The sequence below is a fragment of the Lutra lutra genome, chromosome 4, assembly GCF_902655055.1.
Source record: "Lutra lutra chromosome 4, mLutLut1.2, whole genome shotgun sequence".
NCBI lineage: Eukaryota > Metazoa > Chordata > Mammalia > Carnivora > Mustelidae > Lutra > Lutra lutra.
In genome coordinates this window covers 17,286,620-17,299,486 of record NC_062281.1, presented here as the reverse complement: position 1 = coordinate 17,299,486, position 12,867 = coordinate 17,286,620, and the positions used below count along the sequence as shown (strand labels likewise).

The 12,867-nt window shown below is 40.0% G+C and overlaps 1 protein-coding gene across 1 annotated transcript in view; it reads right to left on the bottom strand.

Annotated features, from left to right (window-relative positions):
- Positions 1-12,867, bottom strand: part of ATAD2 (ATPase family AAA domain containing 2) — a 67,632-nt gene extending 54,765 nt beyond the window's left edge. The window contains exon 1 of the mRNA XM_047726499.1: positions 12,398-12,867. Coding sequence (XP_047582455.1) covers positions 12,398-12,565 — 168 coding nt within the window. The 5' untranslated portion in view covers positions 12,566-12,867. The remainder of the gene's footprint in view (positions 1-12,397) is intronic.

Genomic DNA, 12,867 nt, shown 5'->3' with positions numbered 1-12,867 from the left:
ATGAAATGGCGAACAGAAGATTTATTGATGGCTTATAGTTCTGTTTCATAGCAAGCAGTCTAAAAAGGTTTTCCCCAACTGACAAAAAGTTGTAACAGCTCATGACACTAAATACGCCTTTATTTTGAGGCTACAGAAATTAGAAAGATACGCAAACCATTGCCTGCCATGCAACCCACTGGCAGCAACCTTCGACTAGACCAGCAGAATTGTTAATTTGGCCTTGGATGATAAAAAGGAGTTACGACCATCTATTTCAGTTTCATCCCGATGATGCAACATCTGAATTCAAAGACTGTTTATGTATGGTTCATCTGCTGTAAAAGCCACAGTGCTCTATGTGACTTTATTATTGTTCAATAGACTAGAGTTTCTCTTAGTGGCTACTTTATGAGCTACAGAGGTTCTGTCGGAAAGTATCCAAAAATTCACACACATCTCTCTGAAATCATATAAAGGCTACTTTCTTTTTTTTTTCTAAAGATTTATTTATTTATTTGTCAGATACAGAGCATGAACAGGGGGAGCATCAGGCAGAGGAAGAGGCAGGTTCCCTGCTGAGCAAGGAGCCCAACGTGGGACTTGATTCCAGAACCCTGGGATCATGACCTGAGCCAAAGGCTGAATCAACCGACAGAGGCACCCAGGCAAGAGTCCCCATATAAATGCAACTTTCACATAAGAAGAGAAGGTAAAAGTACCTAACAACACTGATTACACGCTGTACTACTCTGAAAATTGGTAATTAAAAAAAAACAGACAGATATTTTAAAAAACCTGCAATATTAGTATTACCCACCCCCCCTTTAGGCTGGCTTTACATAGTCATTTCATTTTGTTTTATCAGGACATTTTGTCATTTAATTTTGCTTTGAGCAGAATATCTCACTGGTTCACAAGTAAAATAAGGATATTTAATCCACAAGGATTTGTGTTGATAAGACAGGTATTGGGGCACCTGGGTGGCTCAGTGGGTTAAGCCTCTGCCTTCGGCTCAGGTCATGATCTCAGGATCCTGGGATCGAGCCCCCCACATCAGGCTCTGCTCAGTAGGGAGCCTACTTCCCCCTCTCTCTCTGCCTGCTTCTCTGACTACTTGTGATCTCTCTTTCTCTCTGTCAAATAAATAAAATCTTAAAAAAAAAAATTAAACAGGTACTTCATAAAATATTAGTGATATGTATGGGTTTGTTACTTTTATCAGTGTACCTATACATAAAGATGTTTGAAAAAATACGTAAGGATGTTTGAAGTAGGTGTATTATTTTTAAAATGAACACCTACATCTTAGATGTAATATAACAGACTTTCTAAGAAAAATTTTATGGGAATCTACTTCCAGATTCTTAACTTCCTATGTACTTTTTCTTAAAACTGATCTGCCTGAGAAGGCATCTTCTTTCATTTACCTTTCTCTCACTTTACAAAAGAAAGTCACCTCACTCACTCATTCTGAATCTTACTATGATGGACTGCCTCAAGGCCCTAAAAATCTTCTTAAAGCCAAACAATGAAAAAAACTAGTGTTAGGTGTTAAGAAATTGAATGACAGAGATCGGCAACAAATCCTTTCCTTTGTGAGGCAGTTTCTCATTCTCTGCTTTCAACAAAATTGAAAAGAGACCTAATCAAGCTAAAAGACCATGAAAAATAATCTTGGCAAGTGTTTTTGGTATATAAGCCAGAAAAACTGGGTGGCACTGCTAAACTCCTTTCATTACTGCCTACTTATTTATATGAACAATGTTTCCCGGTGCTTACACTTATAAGAACAATGGAACTGATGCCAAACACAGGCTTCAGCAGTAAGATTCCTCCACAGACATATGAACTAATTGCTGGGACTTCAATCACATGAAATCCCAATGAAATCTCACTTTCTGTTTCATCATTTTTAATCAAAGTAAGTATGCTTTTGCTGTTTGCATCAATTGAATATTATAAGCTGTATTTTCTTAGAGACTTGTGATCACAGAAAAGTATTAAAAAGTTTAAATTTTGTTTTACAAGTATGAAAGGATACTTAATAAATTAGTTTTAAGTATAAAAATATATCAAGATAAAATGCTGTGGCTTGGGACGCCTGGGTGGCTCAGTTGGTTAAGCAGCTGCCTTCGGCTCAGGTCATGATCCCAGCGTCCTGGGATCGAGTCCCACATCGGGCTCCTTCCTCGTCAGGGAGCCTGCTTCTCCCCCTGCCTCTGCCTGCCATTCTGTCTGCCTGCGCTCACTCTCTCTCCCTCTCTCTCTCTCTGACAAATAAATAAATAAAATCTTTTTTTTTTTAATTTTTTTTTAAGATTTTATTCATTTGACAGAGATCACAAGTAGGCAGAGAGGCAGTCATAGAGAGAGGGGGGTGGGGAAGCAGGCTCCCCGCTGAGCAGAGAGCCTGATGCGGGGCTTGATCCCAGGACCCTGAGATCATGACCTGAGCCGAAGGCAGAGGTTTTAACCCACTGAGCCACCCAGGCACCCCAAATAAATAAAATCTTAAAAAAAAAAAATGCTGTGGCTTCCATGAATTAGAAATACAAATTAAAGGAGGAAAAAAAAGAATCAAGATAACATTTCTGATTGCTAAAGAAGCATGCTTATGTATTATCTTTTTAATGTTCCAAGACAGGTATCACATAACTATGGTTTTCAAATTTCAATAGATAAGAAAACTGGTATAATAGTTTCATTTTTTAATGTCAACACTAAACAATGACTGAAATGATCTCCTTTCTAACTATTTAAACCAATGGGAATGGGGAACACCTTAGATAGCAAAAGCATTTTAAAGGAAACTTTAAAAATTTACAAGAGAGGGGTGCCTGGGTGGCTCCAGTGGATTAAAGCCTCCGCCTTCAGGTCAGGTCATGATCTCAGCGTCCTGGGATCAAGCCCCACATCGGGCTCTCCACTCAGCAGGGAGCCTGCTTCCCTTCCTCTCTCTGCCTGCCTCTCTGCCTACTTGTGATCTCTGTCAAATAAAGAAATAAAAACCCTTAAAAAAAATGTAAAAGGGAATACGGAGCTAAAAATTTAGACATTCTTAGAAGAAAATACGGGAAAACTTTCATTACACTGGATTTGGCAAAGATTTCTTAGATGTGATACTGAAAGCATAGATAAGAAAAAAAAGATAAGCTAGACTTCATCAAAATTACAAACTTTTGTGCCAAGGACACTATCCACAGAATGAAATGGAAACCCATGGACTAGAACATATTTACAAATCATGTATCTGACAAAGGATTGATATCCATAATCTATATGGATAATAATAATTATTATTATTATTATCCAATAATATAATAATTATTATTATTATCCAATAATAATAATCTATTATTATTAAATTAAAATATAATAATTATTATTATTATTCAATAATAATAATCTATAAAGAACTCCTATATTTAAACAACAACAAAAAACAAAAAATAGGCAGAAGACTTGAATTTCCCCAAGAAATTCATTTCCCCAAGAATATATACAAATGGCCAATAAACACATGAAAAGATGCCCAACATAACCAGTCATAGACAAATACAAAATCAAACCCACAAATGAGATGTCACTTCACATTTGTTAGGATGGCTATTATAAAAAAGAGAAAATAAGTGTTGGCAAGGATGTGGAGAAACTGGAACCCTTGTACATTGCTGGTGGGAATGTAAAATAGTGCAGCCACTATGGAAAATGATATGGCAATTCCTCAAAAAATTAAACACAGAATTACCATGTGATCCAGGAATCCTACTTCTGGGTATACTCAAAACAAATGAGAGCAGACATTTGTGTACTCCTATTCATAGCAGCGTTATTTACAATGCCCAAAGGTAGATGTGATCTAAAAGTTCATTGATAGATGAATGGATTAAAAAATTGTGGTACTTACAGTAAAATATTATTCAGCCTTAAAAAGGAAGTAAATGTTAACATACTGATACAATAAGTATGAAACTGAAGACATTATGCTAAGGAAATCAGTCAGTAACAAAAGGACAAATACTGTATGTTTCCTCTAGGGTCCAGGGTAGTCAAATTCATAAAGACAGAAAGAAAGGTAGTTGTTAGGTGCTAGGAGGAAGGAAGAATGGGAGTTATTAAATGGGTACAGAGTTTTAGTTTGGAACATAACAATTCTGGAGGTGGACAGTGATGATGGTTGCAGAATGAATGACTGTACTTAATGCTACTGAACTGTACACTTAAAAATGGTTAAAATGGCACATTTTATATTATCTACAATTATTACAATAAAAAAAGAAAAGAAAGTAAATGTCACTCTATTCCTGGGAATAATAAAAAAGGTTTGTTTCCATAGGCAAAAAGGGGGGTGCTAACTACTGGGAAAAAAGATTCCCTGAAAAACTTGGAAGATTTTATTTTATAAGTGGTATAAGAGAATCTTTGACTTGCATAGTGAGTGGCTTCGTTCATACTCTCCAAACAAGTACTAGGCATCAAGAAAGGCTTTCCTTAACAGCATGAAAAAACAAATAAACAAAACAGGCTCCTGGGGAATCACCTATATAGATGTACACACTGGGAAATTTTAAAATAATAACTTTCAAAAATACTTCTTAAAAAAGCAGTATAAAAATAAAAGCAAAACATGACCATTATAATTGGGAAAAAAGAAGAAAAGCACAAAGATGAAAATATCACTCTTAACTCTAGCTACCTATGATAATCACTGTTAATCTTCTGGTACAGAAGAACTATTCTCTTCCTACGCAATCATATTCACATGACTTTTAAATTGGGATATTATTTATGTTTTGTAACTTTTTTCTAGTAATACAAAACATTTCCTCATGCCATCAAATATTATTCTAAAAATCTTTTTAAATGAATGACTAGGAGTGTCTGGGTGACTCCGTTAAGTGGCTGACTCTTGTTTTAGGCTCAGGTCATGATCTCAGGGTTGTGGGATCAAACCCCGCCCCCAACTCTGCACTCAGCAGGGAGTCTACTGGGGACTCTCTCCACCACTTTGCCTCACCCTGCTCATTCTCTCTCTCTCAAAATAAGGAAATAAATCTGAAAAAATAAAATAAAATGAATGACTAGTATTCCAGCTATTACATGAATCAATTTAAGAAACTGCTTAATGTATATCTAAACTATCTGCAATTTTTTTGTGTTATAAATACCTCTAGATGAGCTATCCTGTACACGTAGCAGTTATTAAACCAAAGTCACATTTTAATACGGCTTTTCAAAATAATTCTCAAGAGGGAAGTTAAATATCAACCGGTGACAGTAATTAACACTGGATGATAGAAATGAGGACTTTCACTTTCTATTTTTAACATTTTACAACTTGCATTACTAGAAAGAATATCCTATGAAATAAAAAGCAAAAAGAAAACATACTTAATCTGAAAACTAAACCTGCAGATGTAGTGTCCTCATTGTTTTGTTAAAATCTACTTAAACACTGAGAGCACTGATAGTTCTTCCAAAGTGGAGTTTTAAAGGGGAAAAAATATATTTTGTTAGCTTTTTAAGTCTCTTATAATCTTGCAGAATCAGTAAGTTAGTAGACAAGAAGCAACTACAGTAACAAAATCTTTTCCCCAAAGTAGACACAATTGTATAATAGAAATATACTAAGTAATATGTTGTTTTCCCAAACAAGACCACGCTTATCCAAGCTTTAATTCATAACAAAAAATATATGGGTTAGTTGGCTGAATCAATTCAAATATCAACCCAACAAATGAGGTATAAACCTAATGTTTTAAATCACAGTTAAATAAGCATGCAGACATAGGGCTCCTTGAAAACTTCATCAGAATATTCTAACCCAGTAGAGCTGTGATATCCCTCCTTAGCTTCATCTTTAAACATAGACATGGTCAAGTCTTCACCACGGATCCATTCCAAAAGCTCCTGCAATTTGATTTCTACCTCTACAGCTCTTACAATAGCCCCAAAACGATCACCCGAAAGTTAAATCCAATGGCCTCTGCTCTACCTCACTGATTTCTACGCAACTGATCACTCCCTTCTTTAAATGCTTTGACCCTGTGGTTCATATGATACTCTCTTAAAAACAATTCATCCTTTTCTCATCCTTAAAATAGAGCCATTACTTCAGATCTTCTTAAATATATTTGTGTTTTCTATTCACCTTTAAGAACTCAACTACCAGTTTTATGTAGGTGACTCCCAAAGATATATAGTCTTAACCTTTTTAAATTTTTTTTAAAGATTTTATTTATTTATTTGACAGACAGAGATCACAAGTAGGCAGAGAGGCAGGTGTGTGGAGGGGCAACAGGCTCCCCGATGAGCAGAGAGCCCGATGCGGGGCTCAATCCCAGAACCCTGAGATCATGACCTGAGCTGAAGGCAGGGGCTTTTAATCCACTGAGCCACCCAGGCGCCCCTATTGCTCACCTCTTTAGAAACAACACTGCCTTCCCTATTTGTATCTAAACTCTCTGACCCCTTGCAGTATTATTTAGCATTTTTTTCTGTTCCTTCTAGTATCACCTTAACTTAGCTTCTAGTTTTCTATTCTTTGGGCTATTGTGACAATAATGTATCAATTAAGAGCCCAAACTCTTAATGACAGACTGCCTTGGATTGATCCTTGGGATGTCACTTAGAACTGTACAATTTTGTCCAAGTTACATAAGGTCTCTGTGTCTTGACTTCCATATCTGCAATGGAGATAATAATAATAGTTACTTAATAAGGCAAATTTATGTGTGTATCTTAGGTACCATGCCTGGTACACAGCGACTACTATGTAACTGATAGCTATTAATATTATAAACTTTTTTTTTTTAAGATTTTATTTATTTATTTGACAGAGAGAGATCACAAGTAGATGGAGAGGCAGGCAGAGAGAGAGGAGGAAGCAGGCTCCCTGCTGAGCAGAAAGCCTGATGCGGGACTCGATCCCAGGACCCTGAGATCATGACCTGAGCCGAAGGCAGCGGCTTAACCCACTGAGCCACCCAGGAGCCCTATATTATAATCTTTTAATTGGTCTTCCAAACTCCATATTTGTTCACTATAATCCATCTTTTTTTTTTTTTAAGATTTTATTTATTTGACAGAGAGATAGAGAGAGCACAAGTAGGCAGAGGGCAGGCAGAGGGAGAGGTGGAAGCAGGCTCTCTACTGAGCAGGGAGCCCAATGCGGGTCTCGATTCCAGGACCCCGGGGAACACGACCTGACCCAAAGGCAGCCACTTAACTGATGAGCCACCTATGCACCCCTCAGTATAATCCATCTTGAACAGTATTTCATCAGATCCCTGTTCTAAAAGTTGTAACTTTTTTTTAAAGATTATTTATTTGGCAGAGAGAGAGAGAGAGAGCGCGAGCGCGCGAGAGCGAGCACACTCACAAGCAGGTGGAGCAGGAGAGGGAGACACAGGCTCCCCACCAAGCAGGGAGCTTGATGCAGGGCTTGATCCCAGGACTCTGGGATCATGACCTGAGCCGAAGGCAGATGCCCAACCGACTGAGCCACCCAGGTGTCCCTAAAAATTGCAACTTCTAAGCATAAAATCAATGGCCAGTCTTTAATACAAACTGACAAAAATGGACTGCCTATCACTACATCAAACAAGTACACACTCTTGAATTCAGAGAACCATGTCACTCAACTTCAGGATGCAACAGTCATAGCAACATGTCAAAATATTCCTATTTATGCTTTGTGATAATTCACTAAACTGTACACTTTTCATTTTTCTGTGTTGTGTATTATACCAAGTTGTTTTTTTAATTTTTAAAAAGATTTTATTTATTTATTTGACAGAGAGAGAGATCACAAGTAGGCAGAGAGGCAGGCAGAGAGAGGGGGGAAGCAGGTTCCCCGCTGAGCAGAGAGCCCGCCGCGGGGCAGATCCCACGTCCCTGAGATCACGACCCGAGCCGAAGGCAGAGGCCCAACCCACTGAGCCACCCAGGCGCCCCTATATACCACATTTTAAAGAATCTTCCATATGTTGTATATATGTGTCATTCATAGTACTTTTCAAACTTTTAAATTAGACACCTTAAAAACTTCTACATACCACAGCATATTTTATTTTACCAAACATATAGAATAAAAAATGTACATAAATACAACCTAATAAAAAATGTACATAAATGCAACCTAAAAGTAATGCACTACTATTCCTTATGTATCCCCTACTATTACATGAGAACCCTAAATTTAATATGAATCAAAGGACATCAGACCCGTGAAAGCACAGACATAGGCAATGCCTAGTCTGACTCTGGTAGAAAAAGAAACCACAGAAGGGGCGTCTGAATGGATGAAAATGCTAGATCTCATGATCCAATTAGGATGAAAATAAAAGTTTAAGAAAGAAAAAAATTTAAACAAAACTTCAGGGAAACCATACAAGTAAGGACGAAAAAAAACCCCAAAACAAGCAAATCCTTAAGCCCACCTGATTAAGATCATATTCAAACTATAAAGGTAGAAAGAGGTTAATAAACAGGTGATTATAAGTACCTTCAGAAATTGAATATAAGGTCACCTTCTGAGCTGAGATAAAGGAAAACCCAAGTTAACAAATAGGAATAAATTTAATCATCTTTAAAAGTAACTTAACCTAAAAAGTGATCTGTCAATAGATATGTAGCTTCGCAGATAAGAATACCTAAAGACAATCAGGGTGATCAGGAGTTAAGTTTCTGAAATGCATGACTGATGTAAATAGCAAGCTGTAATTAAGTCAAATGAATTGAATGTAAGACCCCAAATTAGAAAATATTCCAATCACAAAGGTATGTTTCATTTTTGGTATTGGTAGGCTTTGACAGCATGAATACATTATCGATCAGGGCTAACCATTTCTTTTGATCCAATCCCATGCTAAGTAACCCTTTAATTATAATTTGGTCTATGGAGAATTTATAGAAGATAGAAGTACTATGTCTCAAAAAGGTATAAACCCTAATGGAAATTCTAGCCTGGGGGTAAATAAATCCCTTTCACCCTACAAAATCCATCTGAGTGCTACCTGCTCAGCCACCACATACCATTGATATGACAAGAATGGCAAAGAGTCTCTGTATATTGATGTGTTAGTTCTACTCTGCTAGACTAGCTCCTTTAGACCAAGGATAGTTAACAACGAATATTTATTATGCCTCTACTACACTCTAGGTTCTGTCCTAGGTCCTAGAAATATAATACTGAAGAAAAGGTCAAACTCCAGAACTGTACAGTTACATTTTGACTTAGGGAGAGAGAAAATATTTTAAAAAGTAGGAAGTTAATAGAACATGTAAGAAGATGATAAGTAATAAGGAAACATAAAGCAGAGTAAAGAGGTATGTCAATGAGAGTGATCTGTAATTGTAAATAAGGTGGTTAGGGTAAGCATCACTGAAAAGGTAAAGTTTTAGCAAAACTTGAAAGAGACAGATTCCTAGGTTCTCCTAGGTAGAACCTAGAGCTCTATCACTTATTATAAAAGTAAATTCGCGCACGTTATTTAGGTCTCTCTGTCTTGGTTCTCTCACCTGCAAAACAAAGATGATCATATCTATCTCACAAGGGTAGGAGGACTGAGTTCTTGGAAAATGTTAAATACTACGACTTCTGAGACTTTTTTTTTTTTTTTTAATTAAAAATAAAAGGAGAGCCTGGGTGGCTTAGTTCTTAAGTGTCAGCCTTTGGCTCAAATCATAATCCCAGGGTCCTGGGATCCAGTCCTGCGTCGGGCTCCCTATTCAGCAGGAAACCTGTTTCTCCCTCTCCTGCTCCCCTTGCTTGTGTTCCCTCTCTTGCTGTCTCTCTGTCAAATAAATAAATAAATAAAATCTTTAAAAAAAAATGATAAAAATGTCGAAGGTAAATTAGGAACAAATCATGCAGATATTCAGGAGAAGAGTATTCTCAACACAGGGGAGAACAAGTACAAAGGCCCTGGTATTCAAGAAGCAGCTAGACCAATACAATGGGAATAGACTAGGTTTTGCAAAAGGCAAAAATGGAAGAGGATGTCATCATGAAGAAAAAGGGGTGTAGGGCTACTCCCAAACTTTTCAACTTTCACTCTTAGAGATTTTTGAGCAGAGGAATGATCAACTTTCTAACTTTTATTTTTATTTTTTTTTAAGATTTTATTTATTTATTTGTCAGAGAGAGAGAGAGCACAGGCAGACAGAGTGTCAGAGGGAGAAGCAGGATCCCTGCAGAGCAAGGAGCCCGATGAGGGACTCGATCCCAAGACGCTGGGATCATCACCTGAGCCGAAGGCAGCCGCTTAACCAACTGAGCCACCCAGGCGTCCCGACTTTCTAACTTTTATAAAGATCACTCTGGGGGCACCTGGGTGGCTCAGTGGGTTAAAGCCTCTGCCTTTGGCTCAGGTCATGGTCTCAGGGTCCTGGGATCAAGCCCCGCATCGGTCTGTCCTGCTCAGCTGGGAGCCAGCTCCCCCTGCACCCGCCCCGCATCTCTACCTACATGTGATCACTGTCAGTCAAATAAATAAATAATTTTTTAAAATCTTAAAAAAAAAAAAAATTCACTCTGTAAGCTATACTGAGAACTGACAGTTGTGGAAGGCGATCATTATATACAACGGTGGAAAACCAGGAGGCCAGTCAAAAATCCCTTTTAACAACCTAGGGAAGAGATAATGGCTTGGACCAACATGGCAACAACAGAGGATCTGAAAAGTGGTAAGATTCCAGATATACTTTGAAAGTAGAACCAAAAAAATTTGTTATTATGAAATGAGAGCTGGGTCAGGACAAATCTCAGGTTTTTGGCCCGAAGAACTGGAAAGATGGGCTTGGGCATTCAAATTAACAGTGGTCTTAGTTGCTGACAATGACTGAGTCCTAACTATATGCCAACTGTTCAGGTAATCTCCTTACATGCATGATCACATTTAATCCTCACTAGAAATGTGGTATCACCTTTTTTTAACAAGTGGAGATTATTGGTAAGCTGAGATTCAAAACAGTTGTTTTAAGTGTCTATATTACTTACTGCTCAATACATCATTACAGTCATAGGATCTAGCACTGTACAGAAAATAATATTCAATAAATATTTATTGAAATAATCAGATTTTCTGAACATACGTTAGTAAGTCAAGGGAGCCCAGTACACTGAAGAAGTGTCTGGCCTCCTCAGATCTCAACATGTGATCGAGAAATGACCCTGAAAGTCAGGAAAATTTTTTTTTTCAATTCAGCATGACAACTGCAGAGATGAAACACTTTTCCACTCCCTTCAGGAGAGGAGCAACCAGTACAGCTTGTCTTCAGAGGATACTGACAACTAATTTCATATAGTGGTCACTCTCTTAACTATGTTTTGTAGTGCTCTCTCTCCCTTGGCCTCTCATTCTGACTTGCCACTTCCTAACCCTCTCTCCCGTCCTGTTTTTCTCAGCCCTTTGCCTACCCTCCCTCAAAGAGAACTAGACTACTTCCTGCTGCCTTAACTTTTCTAGTGCTGCTTCCTCAACTTCTCCAGCCTTTTGTTAACGGGGTCTCCTCCACCTGCGCCACTTTAAGCAGCTGCCACAGGGAGGTGGAGGGACGGACTCTCCCTCCAGGCCTTACCTCTGCAATCAAAGATCCAATCTGTACTGCAGACCTAGAAAGAGAAGCAACTCTTTCAAGACTTCACTGCTCCACCCCCTTGGAAACATCCCCTATAGACATTGTTTATAACTGCAGCATGATATAATAGAGAAAGGTTTTGGAGGCAGAGGATCCAAGTTCCAATTTTAGATCTACCCGTCACTGGCTACTTTGAGTCCATTTTTTCGCCTGTAACATAGATATCATAACTATCCATTCTTATGGAGCTGTTTAACGAGGCTTAAGTGAAGAAGCTGTACGTGAAATGTTGGTCTCCATCGCTCCACATTATGCAACCTGGTACTATTCACGGCTATCTTATATCCGAACCTCTCTGGATCGCAAATGAAGGTCAGGAAACCTCAATTACAATATTTCTAATCCCGTGGCCCCTAAAACATCTATCCTACATCCGGCAGGGAGTCAGTTAACGTGTGCTGCGCTCAACAGATGCGAACCTAGGGCAGGGGCCGGGGCGCTAGGTTAGGGAGGTGTGTGAGATGGGGGTGGGGCAGCCCCACAAACCAAAATTCCGGAGGGCTTCGGTTTCCTCTTGCGTGAAATGAGGTAGTGTCGAACTGCCTAGCCCTGTTCCAGACTGCCCGATCTCTTGCCCTGACCCACATCCCTTGGGGCTCCGATGTTCGGAAGCCTTCCATTTTACTTGTCCTCGACAACACTCCTCCCAGCCCCCTCCCCCCACCAACTGCCACCCGGACCGCGCCGCCCACCCCCAGGCCCCACCCGGCCAACCGGCCGCAGGCAGTCCTACAGGCCCTGCCCGAGGGGCCCGCCCCAGGCCGGCACTCACGCCCGCGGCGGCCGCGGTGACCGCGGACTGTTCAGCGGCTCGGGCCGAACGGAGCCGCCTCCGACCGATCTGCTCCAGGCTGAGGAACTCGTTGGACAGGTCCAGAGGGTCCGTGGCCGAAGAGGCGGAGTGGCTGTGCAGCTCCAGGCTGCTGCGGAGGACCACCATCTTCCCTGTCTCCTCGCCCAGCGTCCGCGGCGGGAGACGGGTCCCAGGTGGACCGGCAGCCGCTCAGGCTCTTCCGCGCTCCGAATTCTGGCGCCACTAGCTCCGCGCCAGCGGCCGCAGCGCGCGCACCCGGAATCCCTCCGCCGCCTGTCCCGCCCACGCCGCGTCCCTGCAACGGCCGGCTCGAAACTTTTTGCCCTTCTGCCGGGCGAAGGACTTCGGGTTGAAGTTGAGGAGGGCCTGCACCGACAGTGACCAGGACCTGAGCGGACAGTGGCGGGAGAACGCTGACTTCTTTTTCT